Source organism: Neomonachus schauinslandi, chromosome 6 (assembly GCF_002201575.2).
Source record: "Neomonachus schauinslandi chromosome 6, ASM220157v2, whole genome shotgun sequence".
Taxonomy (NCBI): Eukaryota; Metazoa; Chordata; class Mammalia; order Carnivora; family Phocidae; genus Neomonachus; species Neomonachus schauinslandi.
The window spans coordinates 104,788,160-104,811,494 of NC_058408.1; the positions used below are offsets into that span (position 1 = coordinate 104,788,160).

At 42.2% G+C, this 23,335-nt stretch overlaps 1 protein-coding gene across 16 annotated transcripts in view; it reads right to left on the reverse strand.

Moving 5' to 3' along the window:
• KCNMA1 (potassium calcium-activated channel subfamily M alpha 1) overlaps positions 1–23,335 on the reverse strand; it is a 728,164-nt gene that overhangs the window by 22,329 nt on the left and 682,500 nt on the right. For 9 of the 16 annotated variants that reach the window (XM_021699676.1, XM_021699680.1, XM_021699671.1 and 6 more), the window contains 2 exons: positions 14,251–14,364; positions 9,384–9,514 (listed from right to left, as the gene is read on the reverse strand). In XM_021699676.1, the coding sequence (XP_021555351.1) occupies positions 9,384–9,514; positions 14,251–14,364 (245 nt within the window). Of the gene's footprint in view, positions 1–9,383; positions 9,515–13,425; positions 13,507–14,250; positions 14,365–23,335 lie in introns of all 16 variants that reach the window. The other 7 variants (XM_021699672.1, XM_021699675.1, XM_021699666.1 and 4 more) reach the window with 1 other exon arrangement.

Here is a 23,335-nt window from a genome sequence, read left to right on the forward strand (position 1 = left end):
GCCAACAGGTACATGGAAAGGTGCTCAACATCACTAACCATCAAGGAAATGCAAATCAAAACCACAATGAGCTATCACCTCACAACTGCTAGAATGACTGTTGTCAAAAAGACAAGAAATACACGTTGATGAGGATGAGGAGAAAAGGAAACCCCCGTGCACTGTGGTTATGAATGTAAATAGGTGCAGCCACTATGAAAAACAGTATAACTGTTCCTCAAAAAATTACAAATAGTACTACCATATGATCCAGCAATTCCCCTTCTTGGTATATCTGAAGGATGCAAAATCACTATCTCAAAGATACAGCTGCACTCCCATGTTCACTGCAAAACTTTTTACAATAGCCAAGACATGCAAACAACCTAAGTGTCCATTGACAGATGACTGGATAAAGAGAATGTGGTGTGTGTGTGTATGTATATGTATATATATATATAACGGAATACTACTCAGCCATAAAAAGAAGGAAATCCTGCCATTTGCAACAACATGGATGAATCCTGAGAGCATTACGTTAAGTGAAATAAGTCTAAGAGAGAAATCCAAATATTGTATAATCTCACTTACATGTGGAACCTGGAAAAAAAAAAAAAAAAAAAACCTGACCTCACAGAGACAAGAGAACAGATTGGTGGTTGTCTGGGGCTGGACATGGGGGATGGGGGGAAACAGGTAAAGGTGGTCAAAGGACACAAGTTTCCAGTAAGATGAATTCCATTCATTCCATAAGATGATTACGTTCTGGGGATGTAATGTACAGCAGTTAACAGTACTGTATTGTATATTTAAAAGTTGCCAAGAGAGTAGATTTTAAAAGTTCTCACACACCCACACAAATATACAGCTATGTGAGGAGATGAATGTGTCAACTAACCCTACTGTGGCAATCATTTCTCAATATATGCATATATCAAGTCATTACACTATATACCTTAAATGTACATAGTGTTATAAGTTCATTATATCTCAATAAAACTAGGCCAAAGAAAGGAAGCAAATGTTATAAAATAGTGCAAGGCAAAAAATGCAGCCACAAACAACCTGATGAAAATATAGCTGAATATTTAACTGATCTCAGGATACCTGATAGTTCTCTTGTTCAGCAGGCACTTTTGAGGCATAAACACTATAGAATAATTCACAAAATATGCATTTACATGATTACATATAAGTTAAAAGTTTAGATACTTCAAAAATTATCATAAACACAATTAAAGGGCCTTCTAGAGAAAATGATAATCAGTGCCGGCTGGAGCACATGGGATAGGATTTACACACCCATGACGGCAGTATGAATTAATAGGAGAGAATCCAGCCATATGCATCAAGAGCTTTGAAAGTTTTCCTATTTGTTAAAAACCCAGTAAGTTTGCCTCAAGATAATAAATTGCTTCTTGTTCAAAGATCATGTGCAATAATGTTTATCACAGGGTTAATTATTGTTAAAACAAAAAATTTTTAACGTGAAATGTCTCATGATAGGTAAATAATGGTTAAAGAGGTGCTGGAATATCTATAGGTTAGAGTCTCAGGAAGTCCTATGGAGGCATTGCAAATCATGATACTCAATAATACGACATGATTAAATGCTCTGGATAAAATACTAAGTGTTAAAAGAAAAGAAAAAAAAAACAAGATATAAAACTGGGTGATCCATATTTATCCATCTGGGAGGAAATATACCAAAATATTAATCATGCTTATCTTTGGGTATTGTAAATATGGTTCACTTAAATGTTTTTCTTTATATAGTTCTGTGCTTTCAAAATATCCCACACAACATGAATAACTTTTCTAATGAAAACGGTCAATGATTTTTAAACAAAACACTGTAAGTTCTGCTTTGCAATGATAAGTTTAGAAGGTCAACATGAAAGGTTATTGTTTTGTCAAATCTCAAGGATTTGACCTCAACATGTTTCCCCTTCTGTGTTGAAATCAGTTACACTGTAACAGCACAGAATTTTTGATCAATCAGTCGCTGACATTTATTGAGCATCTACTAATCCCTAGGTCTTTGGCTTGCAATTGTATTCTATTCAAAGAGTGTGTCACTTACAAAATTTCCCACCAACGGGTATAATTTCAGGGTGGGTCAAAGGGTTTTATGGGTGGCTGAACAGCTCTGGAACCACTCATAACTCTGAACACAAATCTCTACCCTCCAACCTGTATCCTAGACCTCTCTCCTTGATTCTCCCATGCAGGCATCAAGGAGCCACACTGTGGGCAGCAATATCTGCTATGACAGAGAATAATGACGTCTGTCTCTCAGCAGAGCACTCTTGCTCCCATTTGGTTGGCTCAATATTCAGCTGCAGAGAAGTACTTTGAGCATTTCATGTGGGTGTGTTCTGAGCACATATCAAGGTTTCTTTGTGATCTGAGTAACTTAGTGCGAAGACAATGCTTTTCTTGAAAAAGGATGTCTAGTTGGTCATAATGGAAGGCACAAATTTCTTCATACATTGATTGGTCGTCAGCTAAGCAGCAAATCCAGAGCTTTCTGCATAGAAAGTGGCTGTTTCAGTACCATGCAGCAAACAGATGCTAGGCCCTCAAATGCCAATTATAACAGACAATCCCTATGGAGAATGTGCCAGCTAGAACAAACTTCTGTACAACTCACCCGACCCAGAGGGTATCATTTTTTTCTGGATTAAAGAAAACACTAGAATCGAAGAAACACAAACTTCCGAAGGGAGGATTGTAATATGGAAGTGTGATCTTTCGCCTCCTGAGCTACCCATGTAGTCTAAGGAATATGGGAATCTCTCTTCCCACTACCAACGTCGGGGTTCCACCCCTAGTCAGGGAAGCCTTTCTTCCCGATAAGACAACAAGACACCCCTGGTTATGTGTACTGACCTCAGAATTCAGCTCGTATGGTTTTAAATCCCTGATTCACCATTCAACACCTATGACAATGGGAATGTTGCCTGACTTTTCTATGCTTCCAATTCCTCATCCATGTAACAGGAACACAAAAACCCCAGTGCAGGCCAGCTTATAGGATAGCATTAAATGAGATACTTCGTGTAACTTCAAATGCACAACAAATAAACGGTAGCTTATAAAAATAACAACCGGCTAGCAATGCAACCAATTTGGAAAATTCCCTCTCTCTGTGTTTCTGTGTTCTCATCTCTTATATCAGAGATCTGGCCCAGATCACACGCATAGCCTCCTTGGCCTCTGAACTTTGACATTTCTCAGATCCCATATGTAGACGGAGTAAGAGGCATGGAGGAAGCTGAGAAATGCTGGGCAGAGGACCTGACTGCACAGGGAAATCTGAGCCCGCAGTGCCACCTAGCCTGCTCTGAGGACACCCCTCTGCGCCTGTGTTTCTAACTCACTGGTGCATCTTCCTCTTTTTATTTTTTTAAAGTATAATTACCAGAGCTTATGTTTCACAGTTAATGCTGTCAAGCCTTTTAAACTAATTGGTCTTTTATAGAAAATTTAACTGAAAATTAACACATCTTTTAATAACATTGCCTTAACTTTAATGGCACTTTGCCTTTCGTTTATAATTGCTCTAAAATTGTCATTTTCCATGCCACAGCTGCCATTTTTTAGATTTGTTAGTTTTCATGGTGTAGATTTTTATTTTTAGTATTTTTCTTTCATGAAGGATGAGAACGATTTGATTTTTTTTTTTTTTTTTCCCCAATCCTGGGCCTGCCTGGCCTGATGTGACAGTGGTGAAACGTTCTGGGTGCAACAGAGCACGCTCCCATTTGCCACATGGACACCAGTGCTAGGTCCTCTGCCTTGGGATGGCCCATGGGCCATCCCTCACCTTGCGAGCAGAAGAAATGAGGCTCTTGAGTGGAGTGTAAGGAAGAGGGCCAGGGAGGAGTCATTTGTTTATATAACATGGCACCGGATTAGCTTGGAGAACTTGGTCTGCTCCATGACACCCTCCTGGGGTGCAGCCAAAACACAATTACAATTAAGAGAGCAAATCATGTGGGTCCATCTTCCAGATGGTCACATTCTTCAGTCTTACCAACATAAGCCCAGTTATTTCTGACAGAGACCAGCTCTGATATTAGAGAATAGAATACAGAAACATATAATATACATGTGTGTGAGTACATACACATACGTGTGTATATGTACACACACATATATAATAAATCTACTTCTTTGTAGTTACATTTGATCTGAAGAAATATTTGTCTATTCTGTGAAAGACTTTCATCTGCCTTTGTCTTTACCCAATTACCCTAACGTGATAAGGGATTGTTAATATCATTCCCATTAACAGTTGGACCCAACTGAGTCCCAGACAGTGGAAAAGACATGCACGGGCTGCGGGTGAGCTGGGACTGGAACCTGTACGTCCTAATTCGTGGGCCAGTGCCACACTGTTTTTCCTGTAAGTCCTTGCCTTTGTTATGAAATGCAAATTCATTAAACATGCAAATACCCACCCTGGGCATTGGTGCAGTGAGCAAAGCAAAGACACGCTTGGCACAAAATGCTCATACTGAAGTTTTTCTTGGGCTCCTGGGGGATTCAGCAGCAGGGATCCCAAAAAAGGTTGAGGGTTCAAAGAAAATGGACATCATGTGCTCATCCTTCTGACTCCAAGGACAGGCCCATGGCCAGAAGCCCAAGGATGCTGGCTGACTAGAGTCGTACAGGCTCACAAAATTAGAAGCAGGAGGCCTGTAAGTCTGGTTCAGTGGGATGCATAGGCAGGGACCAGGGGGATGGGTGAAGCAGGCCTGGAGAGTTCAACAGCGAACATGGTGGGCTGTAATTAAGGGAAGCATAGCTCAGCTCTAGCCAACTGGTGCTTTGTGGGTATCCGGGAATCTGCTTTGTGACTCCAATCAAAATAAGCCAGAAATCCATATTTTATGTGTAATCTTATGATCTTAAAATATTGGCCACAAATTCCATTTAAAAATGAAAAACTTTGGGAAATGCAGAACTTGTCTGTGGGATGCGTGTTGCCTGTAATGTGCCATTTTGAGACTTTTATGAGAGACGATTGATTAGAAGCCGGAGATCAATCCAGCTCCTCATGCCAATACATTGTGCTGTTTCTCTTCCCTTCTTCTCTTAAAATGAGTGCAGTAGGATGGAGTGTGGGACAGAAAAATAATCGGGGGTTACTTCAGGAGTCAACTCAGTGATGGGTGCGCCCCTCCAGCCAGCACACGCAGGAAGCAGTGACCTCAGGAGGATCCTGGTGGAATCCAAAGGAAGATGACTGAAGTGTTTAACCCTGACTGAGAACTTGATGGGACATGGTCTTTTGTACTCAGAATACTCACAGTGTGGACAATAGTTTTGCCTGTCTGACTGCTTCTTGCATGTCCCTCCCCTGTATCTACCATGTTCCAAGCATGACAGCCTTCAACAACTCCCTCAGACCCCCCAAAGTCAGCTCAGCACCACTGTTCAGCTTTGCCCCCCCGACCTTTCTCCTGCCTTGGAAACCTCATCACCCTCGCCCCCACGTGCTCTCTTCTGACTTTTCAGTGTCAGCTTCCAAGTTTTCAGCTGAGACAACTTTACTCTGACCATTGCGGCTAACACAGGTCTCCACACCCATTCAAACGATTTTATGTTCTTCAAATCAGTTTCGCCCATTTGATTTTATTCATTTACTACTACCGATGGTAGCTATCATTACTGATTTACATAATTATCTCCCACTAGAATGAAAGTTCCAACAACATGAGGGCAGGGTCTTCCTCTTTCTTCTCCACTGCTAAATCCCCAGCATCCAAATAGTACCTGGCATTTAGTTAAGTGCTCAGTGAAGGCAATGATCAATAATAATAAATACAATATTGAGCTTGTCATGTGTGAAGTGCGGCACTAATCACTTTACAGCCTTAACTCACTTATTTATCTCAACAATTCTATGAGGTAAGTGCTATTATTATCCCAATTTTAAAGATGATAAAAGTGAGGCACAGAGAGATTAAGTTTACACCGCCAGTAAATGCTGGTGCTGGGATCTGCATCCGGGCAGTCTGGCTCTTGGTTCATGACTTTTCTGCCTAGGGAGGGGCCAGGTAGAACTCAAATTGGGGCTGTGGGTGGGGCGAGGGTGTCTGTGGAAAAGAAGTCTGAACACTTGAGCGCCAGTTTCGGCTCTAAATACAGAGATGCTTCCTTTCATCTTTTCCGTGTGTGTGTGAGCAGCAAGCTGGTACCACTCCGAAAAATACATCGCCTAGTTGTGAGCCTCTTCCTAGAGGCACATTCCCACAAGCATAATCATTCCCTCTGATCATGTGTTTCTGCTGTTGATTAGCAGGAGAAAGCCACAAGGCCATGTCTGCAACATCCCTATCTGTTCAGGGATGCTTGTGACGAATCAAAACATTATTCTTTAAACAAATGAAGCAGTAACCAGCAGGAGTTGAGTTATGAAGGACAATATTCAGGGGATGTTTAGACACATGATTAAGTGGCAATTTGGGGGCTAGAAAAAGGAGATCATGGACATCTGAGGAGGTGAGTGTGTGCGAACATCGTGGCGTTGCTTGTAAGCAAATGACTGGGATGGAAGCTTACCTCTGGTTCCTGCTGCTTGGAGTCTCAATTTCCCAATTTACATTCCTGCCAACCTTTTCAATTCCTTCTAGTTACTGCCCTGGTTCCTGACTAATCTCCTGGTTTTTCATAAATTAGGGTTGGGGTGGAATGCAAAGAAATCACAGGTAACATTTTTGTCAGAAGGCCCGATTCAACTGGGTCTGCTGAGCCAGACCCAATGCAAGACGTCACTGTGGAACTTGTTCATCCCAGACAAGGAAAACCAGGCCTGGAACCATCGGATAGGCGTTTTGACTAATGATCTGAAAAGTCACTGTCAGTGCAACAGTTAAATACGTCTTGCTTCAGGTTTATTCACATTATTGTCCGAAAGATCAGTCACTGTGGCTGAAGTGCCTTGCACGGTTCTGGGCCCTCAATAAATGAAGCCGATGGTGATTACAATGACTGTTACTAGATTCCTGATACTCTTCTTTCCCAGGCTGGAATTCAGAAGGAATGCTTCGGGGCAGACCGGTCGCATCCACACGTGTCTTAGCTCCTCTCTCCCAGACACTTCAGTTTGCATTTCAAAGGAGATTAGAGATGGCTTCTTAAAAATTTCAAACCAACCCACTTTGATTTCTCATCTGAGTTTCCAAGAACTGACTCACTGGTGGTGCTATAGACGGACAGAGGTGCAGCTCAGATCCAGAGGGGCCCCCTACCCCCACCCCATGGCCACCCAGTGCCCCTTCAGTTGTATAGGGGTGAAGTTCTTTGCTGCTTAAAATCCATTTTATGGGCTTATTGGTATGAGGGGCTGGCTTCACGGGCGTGTGGCCTGTGCGGTCACCCATGGTCCATGCTCAGAAGGGCCCCTCACTTGACTTAAAGCTCTGCAGTCATCATTTTGAAATTCTTAATAACGTATGAAAAAGTGGCCTTGCTAATTATATAGCTGCCTGGAATATCCTGCATGTCTGATATGTAGAAACATAAATAATTGTATAAGTTTGGATTTTATAAAATGTTAATAGAGTATTTTGGAGTTCTTGAAAAAAAAAAAAGCTACTGTACCCAGTTTAACCATCTTTTAGTGAGACCAGTCTTCTGTAATCTCTCTAATTAGGATCAGAAGTAAAATGAAATTTCTAAAGAGATGAATTACAGAAATCCATTGGAAACTGAAGACCAGTACAGACAATTTGGCCCTGTATGAGCACATCCTGTAGCTTTCATCATTCCTTCTGGCTTGCTTAAGGAGTTTGGACAAACTGAGCCCAACATCACCAGCAGGTAGAGAGGTTAGGCCCAGAACCATCAGGCCATCAGAAAAAAATCACAAGTCCTGGGAAACCGAGAGCGCCTTCTCTAGTGACCTTTTTCTCTCCTTCTTGGCTTTGGAAAGCAAAGGTCTGGCATGACGCCTAGTCAACCTTAATTCAGATGAATATTGTTTCATAATTATTTTTAAATCCATAATTCTAATTTTTAAAATAAGATATGCTTGCAGCTGGACCACATTCAGGAATATAGAATAATCTAAATTAGTCTTAAAAAGCTTTATGTTTTTTCTTTCCTCAAATAGACGTTCTTCTGGGATTAGCTTTAACGAATAGAGAAGAATAATGCATAATTAGCATATCAGTTGTTTAACACATTCAGGAGAATAGCCTTCTTAAGCACTTTAAGAAATGTATGTATATAAAAACTCTCGGAGCTATGTTTATGGTTTTAATGTGTTCAATAAAACTCCTGTTCATGGATTCCTCAAAGGTCAGTTTTTATCCAGCTTATGTCTGTATTTTCATAAATTGTGAATTTGAGAATTCCAAAATAAAGAGGCTTTTCTCTATAATAAATAAAGACACTCAGTGGGAACACTTCACAATCCCCACTTGTAACCCATTCTACTGTCTGCTTTTGCCTTTCTCAATTCAAGAGAGCTCCATGAACTGGGGCCTACTTTTTAATATGTTACTTGTTTTTGGTTTCAAAAGTGAAAAAAACAATGCCTTGATTGTTTGGTGCATATCAAGTTATAAAAGAAACCAGTGATGCTTTTGACCCCTAAGACAGCCCACCCTCCTCTCTCTGCTACTACTTCATTCCTTCCCAGCAGCAGAGAACTGGCCAGACCTGACCCTCGTGCATGGTCCTCTCCCAGGCCTTACATTTCAGTGACGAGCAGTGACCTAGGAGTCACCCTCGACACTTTGTCCTCTTCCATATTCTGCTCACATTCAATCTATCCCCAAGCCCTATCAATCTTCCTGACCCACACCACTCAGATGCACCCATCTCCCTCTAGCTCTGCCAGCTCTATCCTTATCCAAACTTTGATAGCCCCAAATTCAGATTTCCTGCCGCCATCTTGCCTCCTGAGCCATCCTCCACACACCAGCCAAGACAATCCTCTTAAAACATAAACCTGATCACATGACTTGCCAGCTTAAAACCATCCTTCAAGGTCTCCTCATTGACCTTAAGAAAAAATCCAAAGCCATGACAATGGGTTTCTTGGTCTTATAGGCCCAACCTTGCCTCATCCTCTCCTCTTCCTCTCTCACTGTGGCCCAGCTACAAAGGCTTTCTTTGGCCTCCTTAGATTGCCAGTTTCCTTCACCACCAGGCCTTTGCATTTGCTTTCCTTCTTTGAGGGGGATATTCTTCCCCACAAAATCTCCCCTCTTCCTGATCTTCCTCACACTTTCAAGAATTCATAATCAAACGTTTATTTGTACAACAGTTTGGTATCCCCTTCTAGAGTGCAAGCTTTGTGTGGTCATGCTCTCCCCAGCTCCAGTCCTGGGCCATTGATGTTGGAGGTTGGAGGTGCTCTGCTCCCATATCCCGCACCCACTCACCGCGCTCATGAGCGAGTCCAGGACACTGACTGCAAATGCCGTCCCACATGCAAATGGCTGCGTGAGGTACAGTTCTGTGTCGGGATCATCATCATCGTCTTGGTCCAAAAACTGAACGTTAGTATCATTCACTAGAAAAAGTGTAAAATGAGAATTAGCTCAAAAGACCACACACGGACAGTGAAGCCAGAGAAAGAGCAGGCTACTGATTTAGCAACACTGAAGTCACTGAAAAGGAGAGAAAAGCATGGGAGAAGCTGTAGATGAATCTTGGGGTGGGCACCAGTGGACTCAATGGACCGCTCTTATGTGATTGTTCAAGCTTCCCAGGCCTGGTGAGCAATGAGTTCAAGCAGCCTTGATCCATGGCAGACCACTGGAGAATGGCTGGACAGTGCTGGTCAGTCCTTTGGTATAGTTTTAGAATCATGACCGAAAAACACTTCAGGGTGTTTTTCGGTCGCCAAGTCCTTTGAGAGATGGACATATTTCAAGGATGAGTAGCCATGAGTAGCCATGCTGGGATGCTAAGTTTAGCCACAGGAAAAGAAAGCAACTTATCGAGACCGGAGAGCAGGAGACTAGGAGCACAGCAAAGGCGCATAGCAAGGAATTCACCTGTAGGCAGGACCTACAGCCTGCCCGGGGTCGGCCTGGGTAGGGTCTGGTGTCCCTAGCCCTGAATCCAGGCCCACCCCGACAGGCCCTGTTTGATAGAACAGTGACCCCAGGTGGGATGGATCCCTGGCTGTCTCCATCTGCTTGCTGACAAGTACTTGCTGTGCATTCCAAGTTGCATGGGGACGCCCACGTTCTCCCTTTCCCCTTCTACACAGCTCAGTCTTTTATGTGCTGCGGCTCCATGACAAGCAGCATCTGATGCTGTAGTTCGTTTCCATCTGAGGATTCCTCAAGGACTCCTCTGGCAGGCGGGTGCAGACGGATTGGCTGTCACTAAGATGTCTTCAACTTATTAAAAATTAAATGACAAATTAATTTCCATTCCCATCTTGGCTTCAGAAATTATCAGTATTGCAGAGCAAGTAATAGGGAAGAAAGTGTGTGGTGGGGGAGGAGATGAGCGCTCGTGGTTTCTGGAATAATTATGGTGCTTTTAGGAAAAGAATAGATGAGGTATCCTTTTTCTGATTCCTTTCTAAATGTATCAGTAGTGAATTCTCTTTCCTAGAGTTATTGTTTTAATTTTTTTTTTTCCTAAGCGTAACTTTCTGGATAACTTTTTCTTTCAACCTTTGCTTGTTTATTGTATAAGGCAGAGTAAATGATAATAGGATAAAAGGCTAGGCATGGAATTAGTTTTAAATGACACCGTCTTGTTTCCCTAGAGAAAAATTTTAATGGAGGAACATCTTTGCTCAGTAACACTTGAATTACAGGCTAGTGGGTAAAAGTGCAAAATGCAGGATCTGACAAGTAAGCTTTGAATCCAGGCTCTGTACAAACTCTGTATAAGCCTGCGGCTTCATCATTCTGCACCTTACTTTCTCTCTCTATAAAATGGGAGAGTTACTAGCAGCTCTCATGAGATTGTCAGGAGGCTCCTAAGGGATTGTGCTTGGTGAGCCTGGCCCAGGACCTTGACAAATATTAGCTGCTCTCAGGTTCGCCTGTCTGATTAAATATTCTGTCTACCCTACTACACTATGAAAATTCCCACCTTCCTTCCGTCTCTCTCAGAAGCAAGTAAGGCCTTGCTCAGGAATCCTACAGGGTCAAATGGGAGCTTTTCCCCTCCTCTCTCCATTTACCCAAAAGCACATTGGAGGCCACAGTTTTGGCTTCTTGCTTTGTGAACCAGAAAACATGAACTCTGGACAATAATGCAGAGGAGTGTGGTTTTAATTACTTAGAACAACCAAGGATGGTGTGTGCATTGACACTCCAAAAGGGGTAGCATCTGTTATCTGTTTTCAAGACCATGGGGAAGGGCTGGTAGTAGACTTGGAGGGGAAGTGGCCACAGGTAGGGAGAGATGACTAGATCATCAGCGAGCCAGGCATTTCAGTCATTGGAAAAGAGCTAAGGCAGGAACCAGGGTTCTGTGAAAATCCTGTGTCTCATTCTGGGAGAGTCTCATTGGGAGAGCAGACAGTGTTACCCAAAGCCTATTTCACAGAACAGTAATTATATGGTGCTAACATGTGATTTTTTAACCCCTCCCCCAATGTTTTAGGTCATAGATAACTGGAAACCAGGTTAAGTAGCTTTAAACAAATGTCCTTCTTGTGGAACTTCTAGAAGCTTTTGACCCACTACCATCAATTGAAACTCTCCAAGTGGATGAAGACAGGAATATACTACACAGCTTTAAAAAAACCTGGTATCCTCTGTGCTTTTTAGAAGGCATTTTACTGGTTTGGCATTATGCAGAACACATCTCAGAACATGCAGGTAAACAGTAAATATTTGTGGGGGGTACGGGGTAGCGAAGTGGTCAGACGATGATGGTGTATTTGCCAAAGGTGGTATGACCACCAGGAAAATAGGGCTTAACACAGAAGGTAAGGGTGATGTGTACACATGGAAGGTTCTCTGAGCTCACAGAAGAAATCTGGTGAGGGACGAAGGCTTTGGGAAATTCAGTTATGCTAACTGAATGCCTGCATCATTGCCTCAGATTTGGGGCACCAAGCCTTCTCTTTCCTCTTCTCCTAATCACAAATCGAGATATCCTAGTTAGTTAGTAGCATACGAACTCCAAACAGAAAAAGAAATCCCTGGCAGTAATGATTTTGAAATGCCCCTGAAGGTTTCTGAGATGGAGATATTTGGATGAATTTTCCAACCAGCGGCCTGAGCTGCACAAGCTCCCTGGGCCTCTTACAACCCTAAGGTCCTCAGAAGAGCAATCCAGAAACCTAGGCTTTTAGCCAACTTCTCTAAACATGAAAAAGACACCTCTCCTACTGTTGGAAACAGAAAATAGTGCGATACTCCTTGACCTGAGTGAATTTTTCCTGATAAATAGCTACGTCTACAATAATGCAGTGCTGAATGGTGGACAATTTATTCCTTAGTTTCCAGACACCTCACAAGCAAGATTACTGTGTTAAAAGCCTGCTCTCTTATTTTGAAATATATTTTGGGGCCAAGAGAATGGCATGTTCGTTTCATTTGTGAGTCATTCGAAGGCAGGTGCTCCCCACCTCTCTATCCACCCCTCGGCAGAGCAGTACTTTTGCTGTCTCTGTTTAGAAGATCAATCCCCAGTTCTGAGACCTGCTGCTGATGGGTGCCTTTTACAGAGTTATTAACCAAGTCCCAGGGAAGTGTGAAGGGCCTGACAAATGTAGTCATGACCAGAACCCTTCATCTTCCTGGTGAGTCCACTCTGAATCTCCGGGAGGCTCTGCGCCAGCCGAGTGGGGGTCAGAGCACAGGCCTGTGCCTCAGTGGCTGCTAACCTCATCCTCAGCACCCTTCTTGAAATCTGGCTTTCATAAGAAAAGGTCCCCTAGGAGCTGGCTGCTTTTATGGCCTCAGAACCAGAGCTTCTGAGAAAAGGTCTCGTAGGAAAAAAAAAAAAAAAAAAAGGCAAATAAAGTCAGAATAAAGGAAAATAAACAGCTGGAGGGAAGGCTCCATCTTAGGTTTCTTATCTTAAAATTTTTATATTTCTCCTTTGACTTCTCTGAGAGCTGTGAAGACATGTCAGTCAAACTGACAGGGTGTTGGAAGAGGAATATAAGGGAGAAGGCGGGAGAGCAGGGGGATACGGGGGGGGGAAAAGGCCCAGGCCAAAGAAAATGAATTAGAGCAAAGATGCTTTAGAAGCAACTGCCAGGTCAGATGGGTGTGATCAAAGGTTTGCTGATGCTGTGTGGGGAAAAAAATCATTAAGAAAGGCCAGAACAAGACAGTCGATTCCAACCAGAGCCACAAATAAAACACATTCAAAGCAGTGCCATGGGGTAGTCTTTCTGTTACAGCCCATGAAATAAAAAACAAGCCGATGATAGTTGGAAACACCAACAACAGAACAAAAGGAGATACCGATGTGAAGGAAAACAGTGCTTCTTACCCAGTTCAGTTATCATTAGAATGTGCGTCCCACTGTTTTTTTCCTGATTGACTGATACCAAAGGCAACTTGCCAGGTTTAGCTAATTGGATACAGCATTTAAGGGTTGGGGAAAGGGAGTGGAGGAAAGTACAGAAAAAGAAGAGCATGAGGGAATAACAGAGGACACATTGTAACGTAAGGGGACCCAGCACCATAGGTGGTTAGTATTGTCTTGGGGGGAAGAGACCACTCAGCAGCTTTGCAAATTCACAGATGGTAGGAGGGAATGCCATGGCTGGGTTAAAAGTTGGGTTCCACTGGCCTGTGATCATGGTCGTCCAAACCCCATCTTATTTTAGGCCAGAGTGGCATTAGCTGAGAAATTCAACGAGAATAGATTAAATGCCCATTGTCTCCACCCAGTTCTCAGAATGGGTTTGGCTTAGACCTGAGGCTTTGTACCTCAGTGGAGGGCTCTGATTGCAGAAGCTATCTGGAGGTGCTTCCAAGGAAAATCACCAGGAAGAGTCCATGGATTATGCCTTTCCTCCTTTCCTCCCCCTTCCCTAATTTATGCCCAATCTCAAATCCATCATCTCAAGCTCCGTTGAGAACAGTGACCAGCATGAAGGAAACTGTCTATTCATCTCAGAGGAAAGATAGATCAGTTTTCCTTTCGGTAATCTGTCATATTGCTACCCATACCTCTCTTCACCACCCCCCCGCCAACAAGCCCTACTAGAGCCCTCTACGCTGAAGGAGCTAAGAAACAGACTACCCTCGTATCCTACATGGCTGGAAGAGAGGACAACAAAATCTGCCCAAAGCTGACATTCACCCCTACCTAGTTCAGTAATGATGGGGATGTTGACCCCAGTCGTGATGGATGGCTGGCGTAACATCCCGTGCACTGGGCTGTTATCTGGAGAGGATCTGTCCATTCCTGGAGGTGTGAACCCTAGTGGAAAAGAAAGAGAGAAGGGAGAAAAGTCAGAGACATGGAAAGCTTGGGAATAATATGAGTACAAGATACATACACAATTAAAAAAAAAAGTAGTTTGTGCATTATTTACAGGTCAACAATTGGCACTCTCAGGATAAACTCCGATGTGTTGCTTTTGTGAAGGACAAAGTAGGAGGCCATTATCAATAATTCTAACCTGCCTTGATAGCTCCCTAAAAATGAGTCTCTACATCAATTACTGCTCTTGCTCACAGATTTTTGTTCCAGGCAGACAAGAAGATTGTACCTCTGTGCCTCCATGTGACAGGAAATGCTCTAGCCCATGAAAAGTGAACAGAACAATGTATACCATTGCTTCTGGTACAAAGATTTGATTTTCTGCCTCCCATCCCAGACTGTGGCAACCATGGGAACATGGGTTCCTATAGAGAGGAAGGCTGGGCAGCAGCCCTGGACAGTAACCCAGACTGCAAAGCATTCTGAGTGAGTGAAGAGGTGATCTCTGTTGCTTGAAGACACTGGGGATTGTGGTGGTGTTGTTACTACAGCACAACCCAACCTACCCTGACTATTACGGTAAACCAACTGATTACTTATTCTCTTGCCAGTGAGGGACTCAAGCCGGGGTTTTTGACAGATTCTCGTCAAAGGGAAGTGGGAGGAAATCTGCTTGGGGACTTTTAGGAAGGGTTTCCCTGCTCTTAAAAAGAATCACACAGGAAGAGATTGTCTTTTAATTCACTGGGCATTGCTCTCGTACCTGTGGTGCCTGGAATTGTGGCAGCCATCTTGCAACTAGGATGGGCACCAGCTGAAGACAAAGCCAGCTTAATGAGATTGGCTGAACAAATGATGGAAAGACTTAACAACAGAAAGATCTATCCTTGAGGGAGCACCTGGGTGGCTCAGTCAATTGAGCATCAGCTCAGTTTTCGGCTTAGGTCATGATCTCAGGGTCTTGGAATTGAGCCCTGCATTGGGCTCTGTGCTGGGCATGGAGCCTGCTTGGGATTCTCTCTCTCTCCCTCTGCACCCCCCCTACTCTCTCTCTCTATCACAATCAATCAATCAAACAATCAATCAATAAAATAGAAAGAACAATCCTTGAGTTACTGAATTAACTAGCCTTAGAGCCCAAACCAACTGACCTCAGGATTTCTTACTACATGAGACTTTATATACAGTATATACAAATGAGATTACAATGTACACTATGATAATGAGATTATGTATATATTTTATATATATAATAATTATATATATATATGTATATGTACATATACATATATATTTTCTTATGGTAAAAAATCCTGAGGTAGGATAGATTGGTTTTGTACACACACACACACACAATTTTATAAATATGTAGCTGATTCTTCCACAACACAGGTTTGAGCTGTGTGGGTCCACTTATATGCGAATTCTTCTTGATAAATATAATGCAGTCCTGTAAATGTAATTTCCTTATGACTTTCTAAATAACATTTTCTTCTCTCTAGCTTACTTCATTGTAAGACTATAGTATATAATACACACAACATACCAAATGTAGTTTCCTCGACTGTTTATGTTTATCAGTAGGGCTCGCATCACCAGGACGCTATTAACAGTTAGGTTTTGGGGACTCAAGAGTTATACATGTATTTTCAACTGTGCAGGGGGCTGGCACCCCTCAACTCCCCCATTGTTCAAGGGTCAACTGTATATATTTTTCTTTTTGTGTAAGCCCGAGTGAAGAATTTTCCTTTTCATTTGAAAAAGAAGTCCTCCTGACTACTGCATATGCCCCCGGCTTGTCGCGGGTCCCGGAACCCCCTGGCATGCCGAACACGGACCTCATATGGTAAACGCGGGCATAGGAACTTGGAAAGTAGCCTACTTGGTTTCTGATTTTTGCTGTTTGAGCTTCTCAGACCCAAATCCCAAGCACATATTAGAATGAGCTTGGCCCAACCACAACTTCAAGGCTGAACGGCTGCCTCTTTAAGGATGAGCATAGAGACCTATACACATGAGACATTTATTTACCTCATATATTCATTTGGCGAAAATTAATTTTATCAAGTGACGCACCTGGCAAGTGCTACCGTCAACTCTGTGCTGGCTGCAAGACCCAGTTTGCTCCTGACCTTAGCACACAGGCAGACAGATGTTCACATTCACTTTGGTTTCCCTTCTTTGTCCTTGGGGGATTGGCTACGCGGGCTTATCAGTGAATTAAGGACTTGCAGATACAAAGTCACTTGCTAAGTTTCCAAGAACGAAATTCCAAACAGACCATGTGGCCAGATCCCTGACTTAGTCTCCAGGAATGTGGCGATGTTGGATTGATTCTGCTTTACAGTACGTGTAAAGCTCCATCCATCAGGAATGAAATGACAGGTGTTCAATAATTGCCTGTTGTTTTCGAGGTGCATAATGCATGAAATGCCAGCAAAATATAAGAGGGTCTTCCTATTTTCTGCTCTCCTGTGTATAAATTTCATACTATTGAACGCCATACTTTCAGAAAGAAAAGTTTTATTTACTGCTCATTCTCTGATTGCCATTAATTTTATTCTTTGTGTTGATATGCTGTGCACAGGGTAAGTAATGTCGAGTGATAGTATAATGTCCATCTTTCTAAACTTTGGAATGTGTATTTTTCAGCCAACCACATAACCAAGAACACTCATTTTAAATGCTAGCTGTTTTCTTCCCCAGAATAGCGAAGGGGAAAACTAAACTGTTTTCATCAAAAGTTTCATTCAAAAGCATGAAAAACTACAAGTGACAGCTGTGCAGATTTGGTGGCTGTGACGTTTTTGAATTTCTTCAACTTGACAAGTAAACACCTTAAATCGGTAATGCTATATGCATAATACATGGCCTGTATTTTGACATCCATCATCAAATGCTGACTTGAGAAAATATGGGTTTGTACGTCAAGGAATAGCACCCATAAAACAGGGAGAAATGCAGGTCACACGGTATTAGGAAAACTGTATTTCATTACAGAACCTGCAACAAGCCACAGCATCCTTTTATTTATTTTATCTTATTTAAAGATTCCATTTTCAGCTGTGAAAAGACTCAACTCCTTTGCATGAAACCTTCATTTAGAAATGACATGCTTGCCTCATAGGCCTATTTCATTTTGCTTTCATATTCCATTTTCCCCTTCAGTCGCCAAGCCTGGTTCCATTAGCATCTGCAACTGACAAACTACGGTGGGTGTCCAAAGACTTCTCTCTCCTATGCATGACCCCAAGAACAGGGTGCTTTTGTTGGCAAGAAAACTTCAGCAATGATAATATCTCTTTCTCTTTTGCTACTTTTCTAGCTACATATTGTTCAAAGCAAAAGGCAAAGACAAAAGAAGTAGATTTCATCTTTTTTTTTCCTCCCCTTCCTATGGAGTTGTGTTAAAGATGAACAGAATTCATTAACATTGTTTTCTTAGAGGTCCTAATATGCGAAAACCTGTAGTTTGAAATGACAGGGCTGACCCAGATTCCCTAAATGGCCTTGGAGAGAAGAGAAATGCAGGCGCCTTCCTTCAGAAGAGACGAGGCACTCTGGCCCTTGATGGCATCGACCCTATTCGTCATAGCTGCAGTTGATAAAGGGGCAGCTCTAAATTGTGTCCAGGTTTCCCAACTGTCTTACTCCCCACCCCATCATTGTTTGCTGCAGTGGATACATCTTTGGTTGAACTTTAAGTCTCTCTACATAAAACAGCACTCTAGTTCCGCACGTGAGAGCACAGTCACATGAAATATACTCTAGGGATCATAATCTACAACTGGAGAATGGTGAAACTGGCAAACTCTCCTTTCATTAGTTAAACTAACACTGGAGAAATTAATTTTAGAAAACAAGCACTTATTTGGCCAGGAAAGAGGACTAAGAATGTTGGCATCTGAGAGAAAGGATGAGAAGTTCTTAATCAGGAAAAGATTCAAGCTCAATCAATCTTACCAAATTGGTCTCCTGATTCTTTACATGTGTCCCCATTCTCTCTGTTGAGCATGGCCATAGGCGGTAAGTTTGGGGCTAAAAATGACTTCCAAAGATTACATGATCTTGTTAAATTGAAGGCCCCTCCCCATTCCAATCCTCAGGGGCAGATGTGAGGGGCTTATGTTACCTTTCTGTTCTTTTGGCATTAGGCATAAATGGTCCCAATATTGCCCCCCTCCTAAGCATGCTCACTCCACATGCTGTATGAGAACTTTAGGCCAGAGACGGAGTTTTCTTTTTTTAAACTTCCTAGATTGTCTTTAGAATGCCCACCCATAGAGAAGAAATGGAGTAGATAGTTAAAAGTATGAACTCTGAAGTCAGATGTCTTGGGTTCTAATTCTGATTCATTTACTTACGAGCTACATAACTATGAGCGCAGCTCTGACTCTCTGTAAGCCTCTGTTACTTTGTCTATAAGCTGGAAGTATTTCATACATAGGGCAATTGTAAGGATAAAATGAAACCGTGTATTCAAAACATTTAGTATAATGCCTGGTATAAAGCAAGTACTCAAAAATTTGACTACGGATGATAATACTTCACTAGGTACACAATAAATATTTGTGGATAGGTATAGCATCCATCACCACTTCTTCCCTATGGATAAAGAATTGAGGAAGCCTTTGGCATGTTTTTTAAAAAGAATTTTCACGTAGAGTAAACCCTAGAAAATTAATGGTAAGGCAATGAGCACTGTGAATCCATTCTGGTAGGAATAATCAGATCACTTCAGTGATAAAAATGAATTTCAAAATATCTAAGGAACAAAGATTTTTGCATAGGGAGATGGTTAGGATTTTCTTTAGGTATGTTGAAAACTGGGGCCAGTTGTTAAGAAAGAGTAAGAAAGTCTCTTAATTCCTTATAGCAACTGCAGAATCTCTCTGGAGCCTTCTTTTTTCAGACCTGATCTCCTGCTATTCTTGATTATTTAGGGATATAAAACTTCCTTCTTGAGTTCCAAGGCTCCTAAAATGGTTTTTACTACTCTCTGCATTCTTTTCCAGCATTTGTGTTCCTAACCAGATGTGCCACTGTTGGGTTCAGGTGAACAAAATCAGCAGTGTCTAATGTTCTTTTCACAGTATCGGTTACTCCAGGGGCTGGTAGCACTCAGCCCCCGCCAGGGAGGTTACCTTAAGTAACTTAAGTGACCTTTAGTTAAATGAGACAAGGCCATTTCAGTTAGGATGGCTTCAAGTTAAAGAATTTAACACAAACATTTGGGCCAATCCTAAGAAGTTTAAGGAGAAGAGACAGAAGTGGATACAAAGGAGATCACCAAGGTTTTGTTTTTTCATTAGTTGTTTTGCGTGCCTGTTGCGTGCTTGCATCTATGAGCAGCATTCAGGAGGCATCATGTGGTTATAGGGAAAAAAAAGGCTGTGGCTCAGACAAGATTTATACCATTGAGAATGGCTAGATTTCTAGACTTGGGTTGGGTTCCAGGGTAATGCAGAGGTGAGTGCATTAGAAAATGAGACTCAGCATCACTGTTGGTATGGAATCCAAAACAAAGACAAGAGTGTTCTAGATTGGAAATGAAGAAGATAGGTGTAACTAGAACCTCAAGAAAAAAAATCACTAACATTTATTGAGTGCTTACTATATACTGCACTCTGTTCATGTAATAACTTTAGTTCTCAGAACCATCCTATGTAGATACAACTATTTTGCAGATGAGGAAACTGCAACATGGAGAAGGTAAGTAATCGGCCCCAGGACACACCTAGGAATTAGCAGATCTAATTACCTGTACCCAGGTAAATTGACCCCAGGTCTCCTCCAACCCACCATGCCATGACTTTTATTATGCGTTAAAGCTGGACTAAGAACTTTTCATGGGCTACCTCGTTTATTCCTCTGAACAACTCCATGAGTGTTGGAACTGTTAACATCTCCATTTGGTAGATAAGGTAAGTAAGATTCAGAATGGTCGAAGAACTTCCTCAAGCACAACCAGCTGGTAAATGGCAGATCTGGGAGTTGACCAGGCAGGCTGACATCAGAGCCCATGGATAACCATGTCCGTGCTGCCTTCCCGCTGTGTGGGATGCTCCCTCCTTCTCAGGGGCTGAGCCAGGCAGGCAAGTTGGAGGCCTGAGCCAGTCTTATGGTTTTGCTGTTAAGTCACAGGGTTGAACTCACAACCCTGAGATCAAGACCTGGGTTGGTATCAAGAGTCGAACACTTAACTAACGGAGCCACCCAGGCACCCTGAGCCAGTCCTACTCTTTTACTGTTTTCACTTTTAAACAATAGCTGATAACAACTGGGACCCATTGTAGTTATGCTTAACTTGCTTTGGTACGGTAGCATGCACAACTCAGTACATATAATAAATGCTTTATTACGGTACTTTTCCATTGGGGAAAACACAAAGTACTTTCTAAATCTTCTGTAGTTAAATCCCCAAGCCTTTCCAGGGAGAGAGAGAGATGGAAATTCTTATCAATCACCTCCCCTAGAATAGATGGAGAAATGAAGGTAAGTGCCTCTCCCACCCCCATAGATTTAACATAAAGGAATTGGTTCAAATGGTGGGCCAAATTATCTTTTATTGTGTGCATATAAATGATGGTTAGAAATCCATATGCTACGTTAAGCTAGGGAAATAAATTAGGCCGAGTCATCTAGCTTTGCTGAGACAGGTATTCAATATGAAGTTGTAAAAGGAAAAGATCACCGTTAAAAATGATCTATAAAGACATGTTAAAATCAAGAGAAACATCTCATATTACATCACCTATGAGATGAATTAAATTTCCTGTTAATGCCAGGAAAAAAACAATCCCAAAGTGAAATGTCAGATGAAGTGAAGATCAATAAAAATATTTTGATAAGTAAATGCAACAATGCTATTTAACACATGATTGGCAACTGCTGCAACATAAATTATCCAGATTTCCCATTGCTGCTTATGGGAAAATTATGCAGATTAGAACTTGATTAGGCTTATATCATGAGACTCAATTTGGACTTTTAATCTATTAAGCTCCAATAAATGAGGCATCTGAATAGCTCCCCTGAGCAAGTATAGTAATAGCCACAGTAGTCATTTTGCAGTGTGTATTCCAACACATTCCTCAGCAGCTGAAGTCAAGAAAATTCTATGTATAAAAGCACGACTGCTTCTGCTTTCTTTTTTTTTTTTTTTTTTAAAGATTTTATTTATTTATTTGAGAGAGAGAATGAGAGACAGAGAACATGAGAGGGAGGAGGGTCAGAGGGAGAAGCAGACTCCCCGCCGAGCAGGGAGCCCGATGCGGGACTCGATCCCGGGACTCCAGGATCATGACCTGAGCCGAAGGCAGTCGCTCAACCAACTGAGCCACCCAGGCGCCCTGCTTCTGCTTTCTAAGTTGTAGGAGGAACATCCACACGCAGAGGCTTGATGTGGAAGACGGATTTTTGGAAAAGTCTGCAAGAGCAACCCAGTCAAGGGAAAATTTTAGTTTAAACTTGTAATATTTTTTCATAGTAGTTTTCAGGGCCTCCTACAAAGTTGGAGTCCCAGAGTCATGAAGCCCAGGCAGCTGACCAGTTGACTCAATAAAAAAATGATAATTTAACAAGGCAGCATCTTCTGACACTGTCCAAAGGGCACTCCAACCCACTGCTTTCTGCTTAGGAACCTGAGGTGTGCTAGCCCGAGACAGGGTGCTGAAGGACAAAATTTGCGGAGCTGGGGAGGGGGGCATGGCGGGGAATGCCCCTGCCAATCTCAACAAATAGCTCATATGCTTGGAGTCGATAACTGCCCCAAGCCAGATCCTAAAAGCAGAACTTAAAAACCATATAAATAGACAATTCTGAGAAACCTAAACCACACCTTTGGGTCTCCTTGGCCTCTACCAATCACTCTATATTAGACTCAAGAGCTTTGGAACTCCCCTAGTCAATCTTCCCATTTCACAGATGAAGAAACTGAGGCTCAGAGCAAAGAAGTTACTATGCCCAAAGTCACGGAACCAGTTGGTGGCAGAACCAGGATAGATGATGCTCTGCTTCCCTCCAAGTCCTTCTCCACACAAGGAACCCATTCCACAATGAGTGGGGAGAGGCGGAGGGCAACCTTGTCCCCACCCTGGCCACAGGAGTGACAAAATGAAGACAGTGTGACTTCACAAGGTCAGCAAGATGGTCCCCCAAAATCCTGGGCACATGGCTGGTTTAAGATGAACCTGTCCCCCAAGCTGGGGTCAACCTATGCTCTCCCTAGGACCTGGTGTAAAAGACTTTTTTTTTTTTTTTTGCTGGGGTTGCAAAGCCAGAAGGAGGTAAGTACAGGGCTGCAGGTGACCATTTAGCCTGTCATGGGGCAAGTGAGTCAAGAGGTAAAAAGAATAAGATAGAGCTCTGACATCGTTCAAGCCTGTGGGCCCATGTGCATGAAGCCACAGGCACCACAGTTCTATGATTCCCTTTTTGTTTAAGCCTTTTCTAGTTGAACTTCTATCTCTTACAACAAAATGCTCCAAAAAAAAATCTGTCTGCTTGGTGAAATAGCTCACGCATGTCTGATTTTGTATTAAAACAAATAACTGTATCTTCACTTAAGCTTTCCTTTTCACTTCCATTGACTACGCACAAGACCTGGGTCAGTGAGACCTCTATTTCTTCTATTTATAGTAAGTAACATTGATATTGTTGACAGTACTTTTTTCTAGAGACCATATTTGATGAATGTCTTGGGAAGTTGACTCTACCCATTGTGTAATGTACCTCATTTTTTTTTTTTAGAATTTGTGTTTTGGGTCTGAATCAAACCAAAGCAAACTAAACCAACCAACCAACCAACCAAAGTTCTTCATAGCTGTTGCTCATTAAGTTTCTTTAAGCAGACAATGCCTTTCCTTAAAGTAAGCCTAAAGAGCTTATTGTCCCAATATCTATCTCTCAAAGGAAAGAGAAAGGAAGGAAGGAAGGAAGGAAGGAAGGAAGGAAGGAAGGAAGGAAG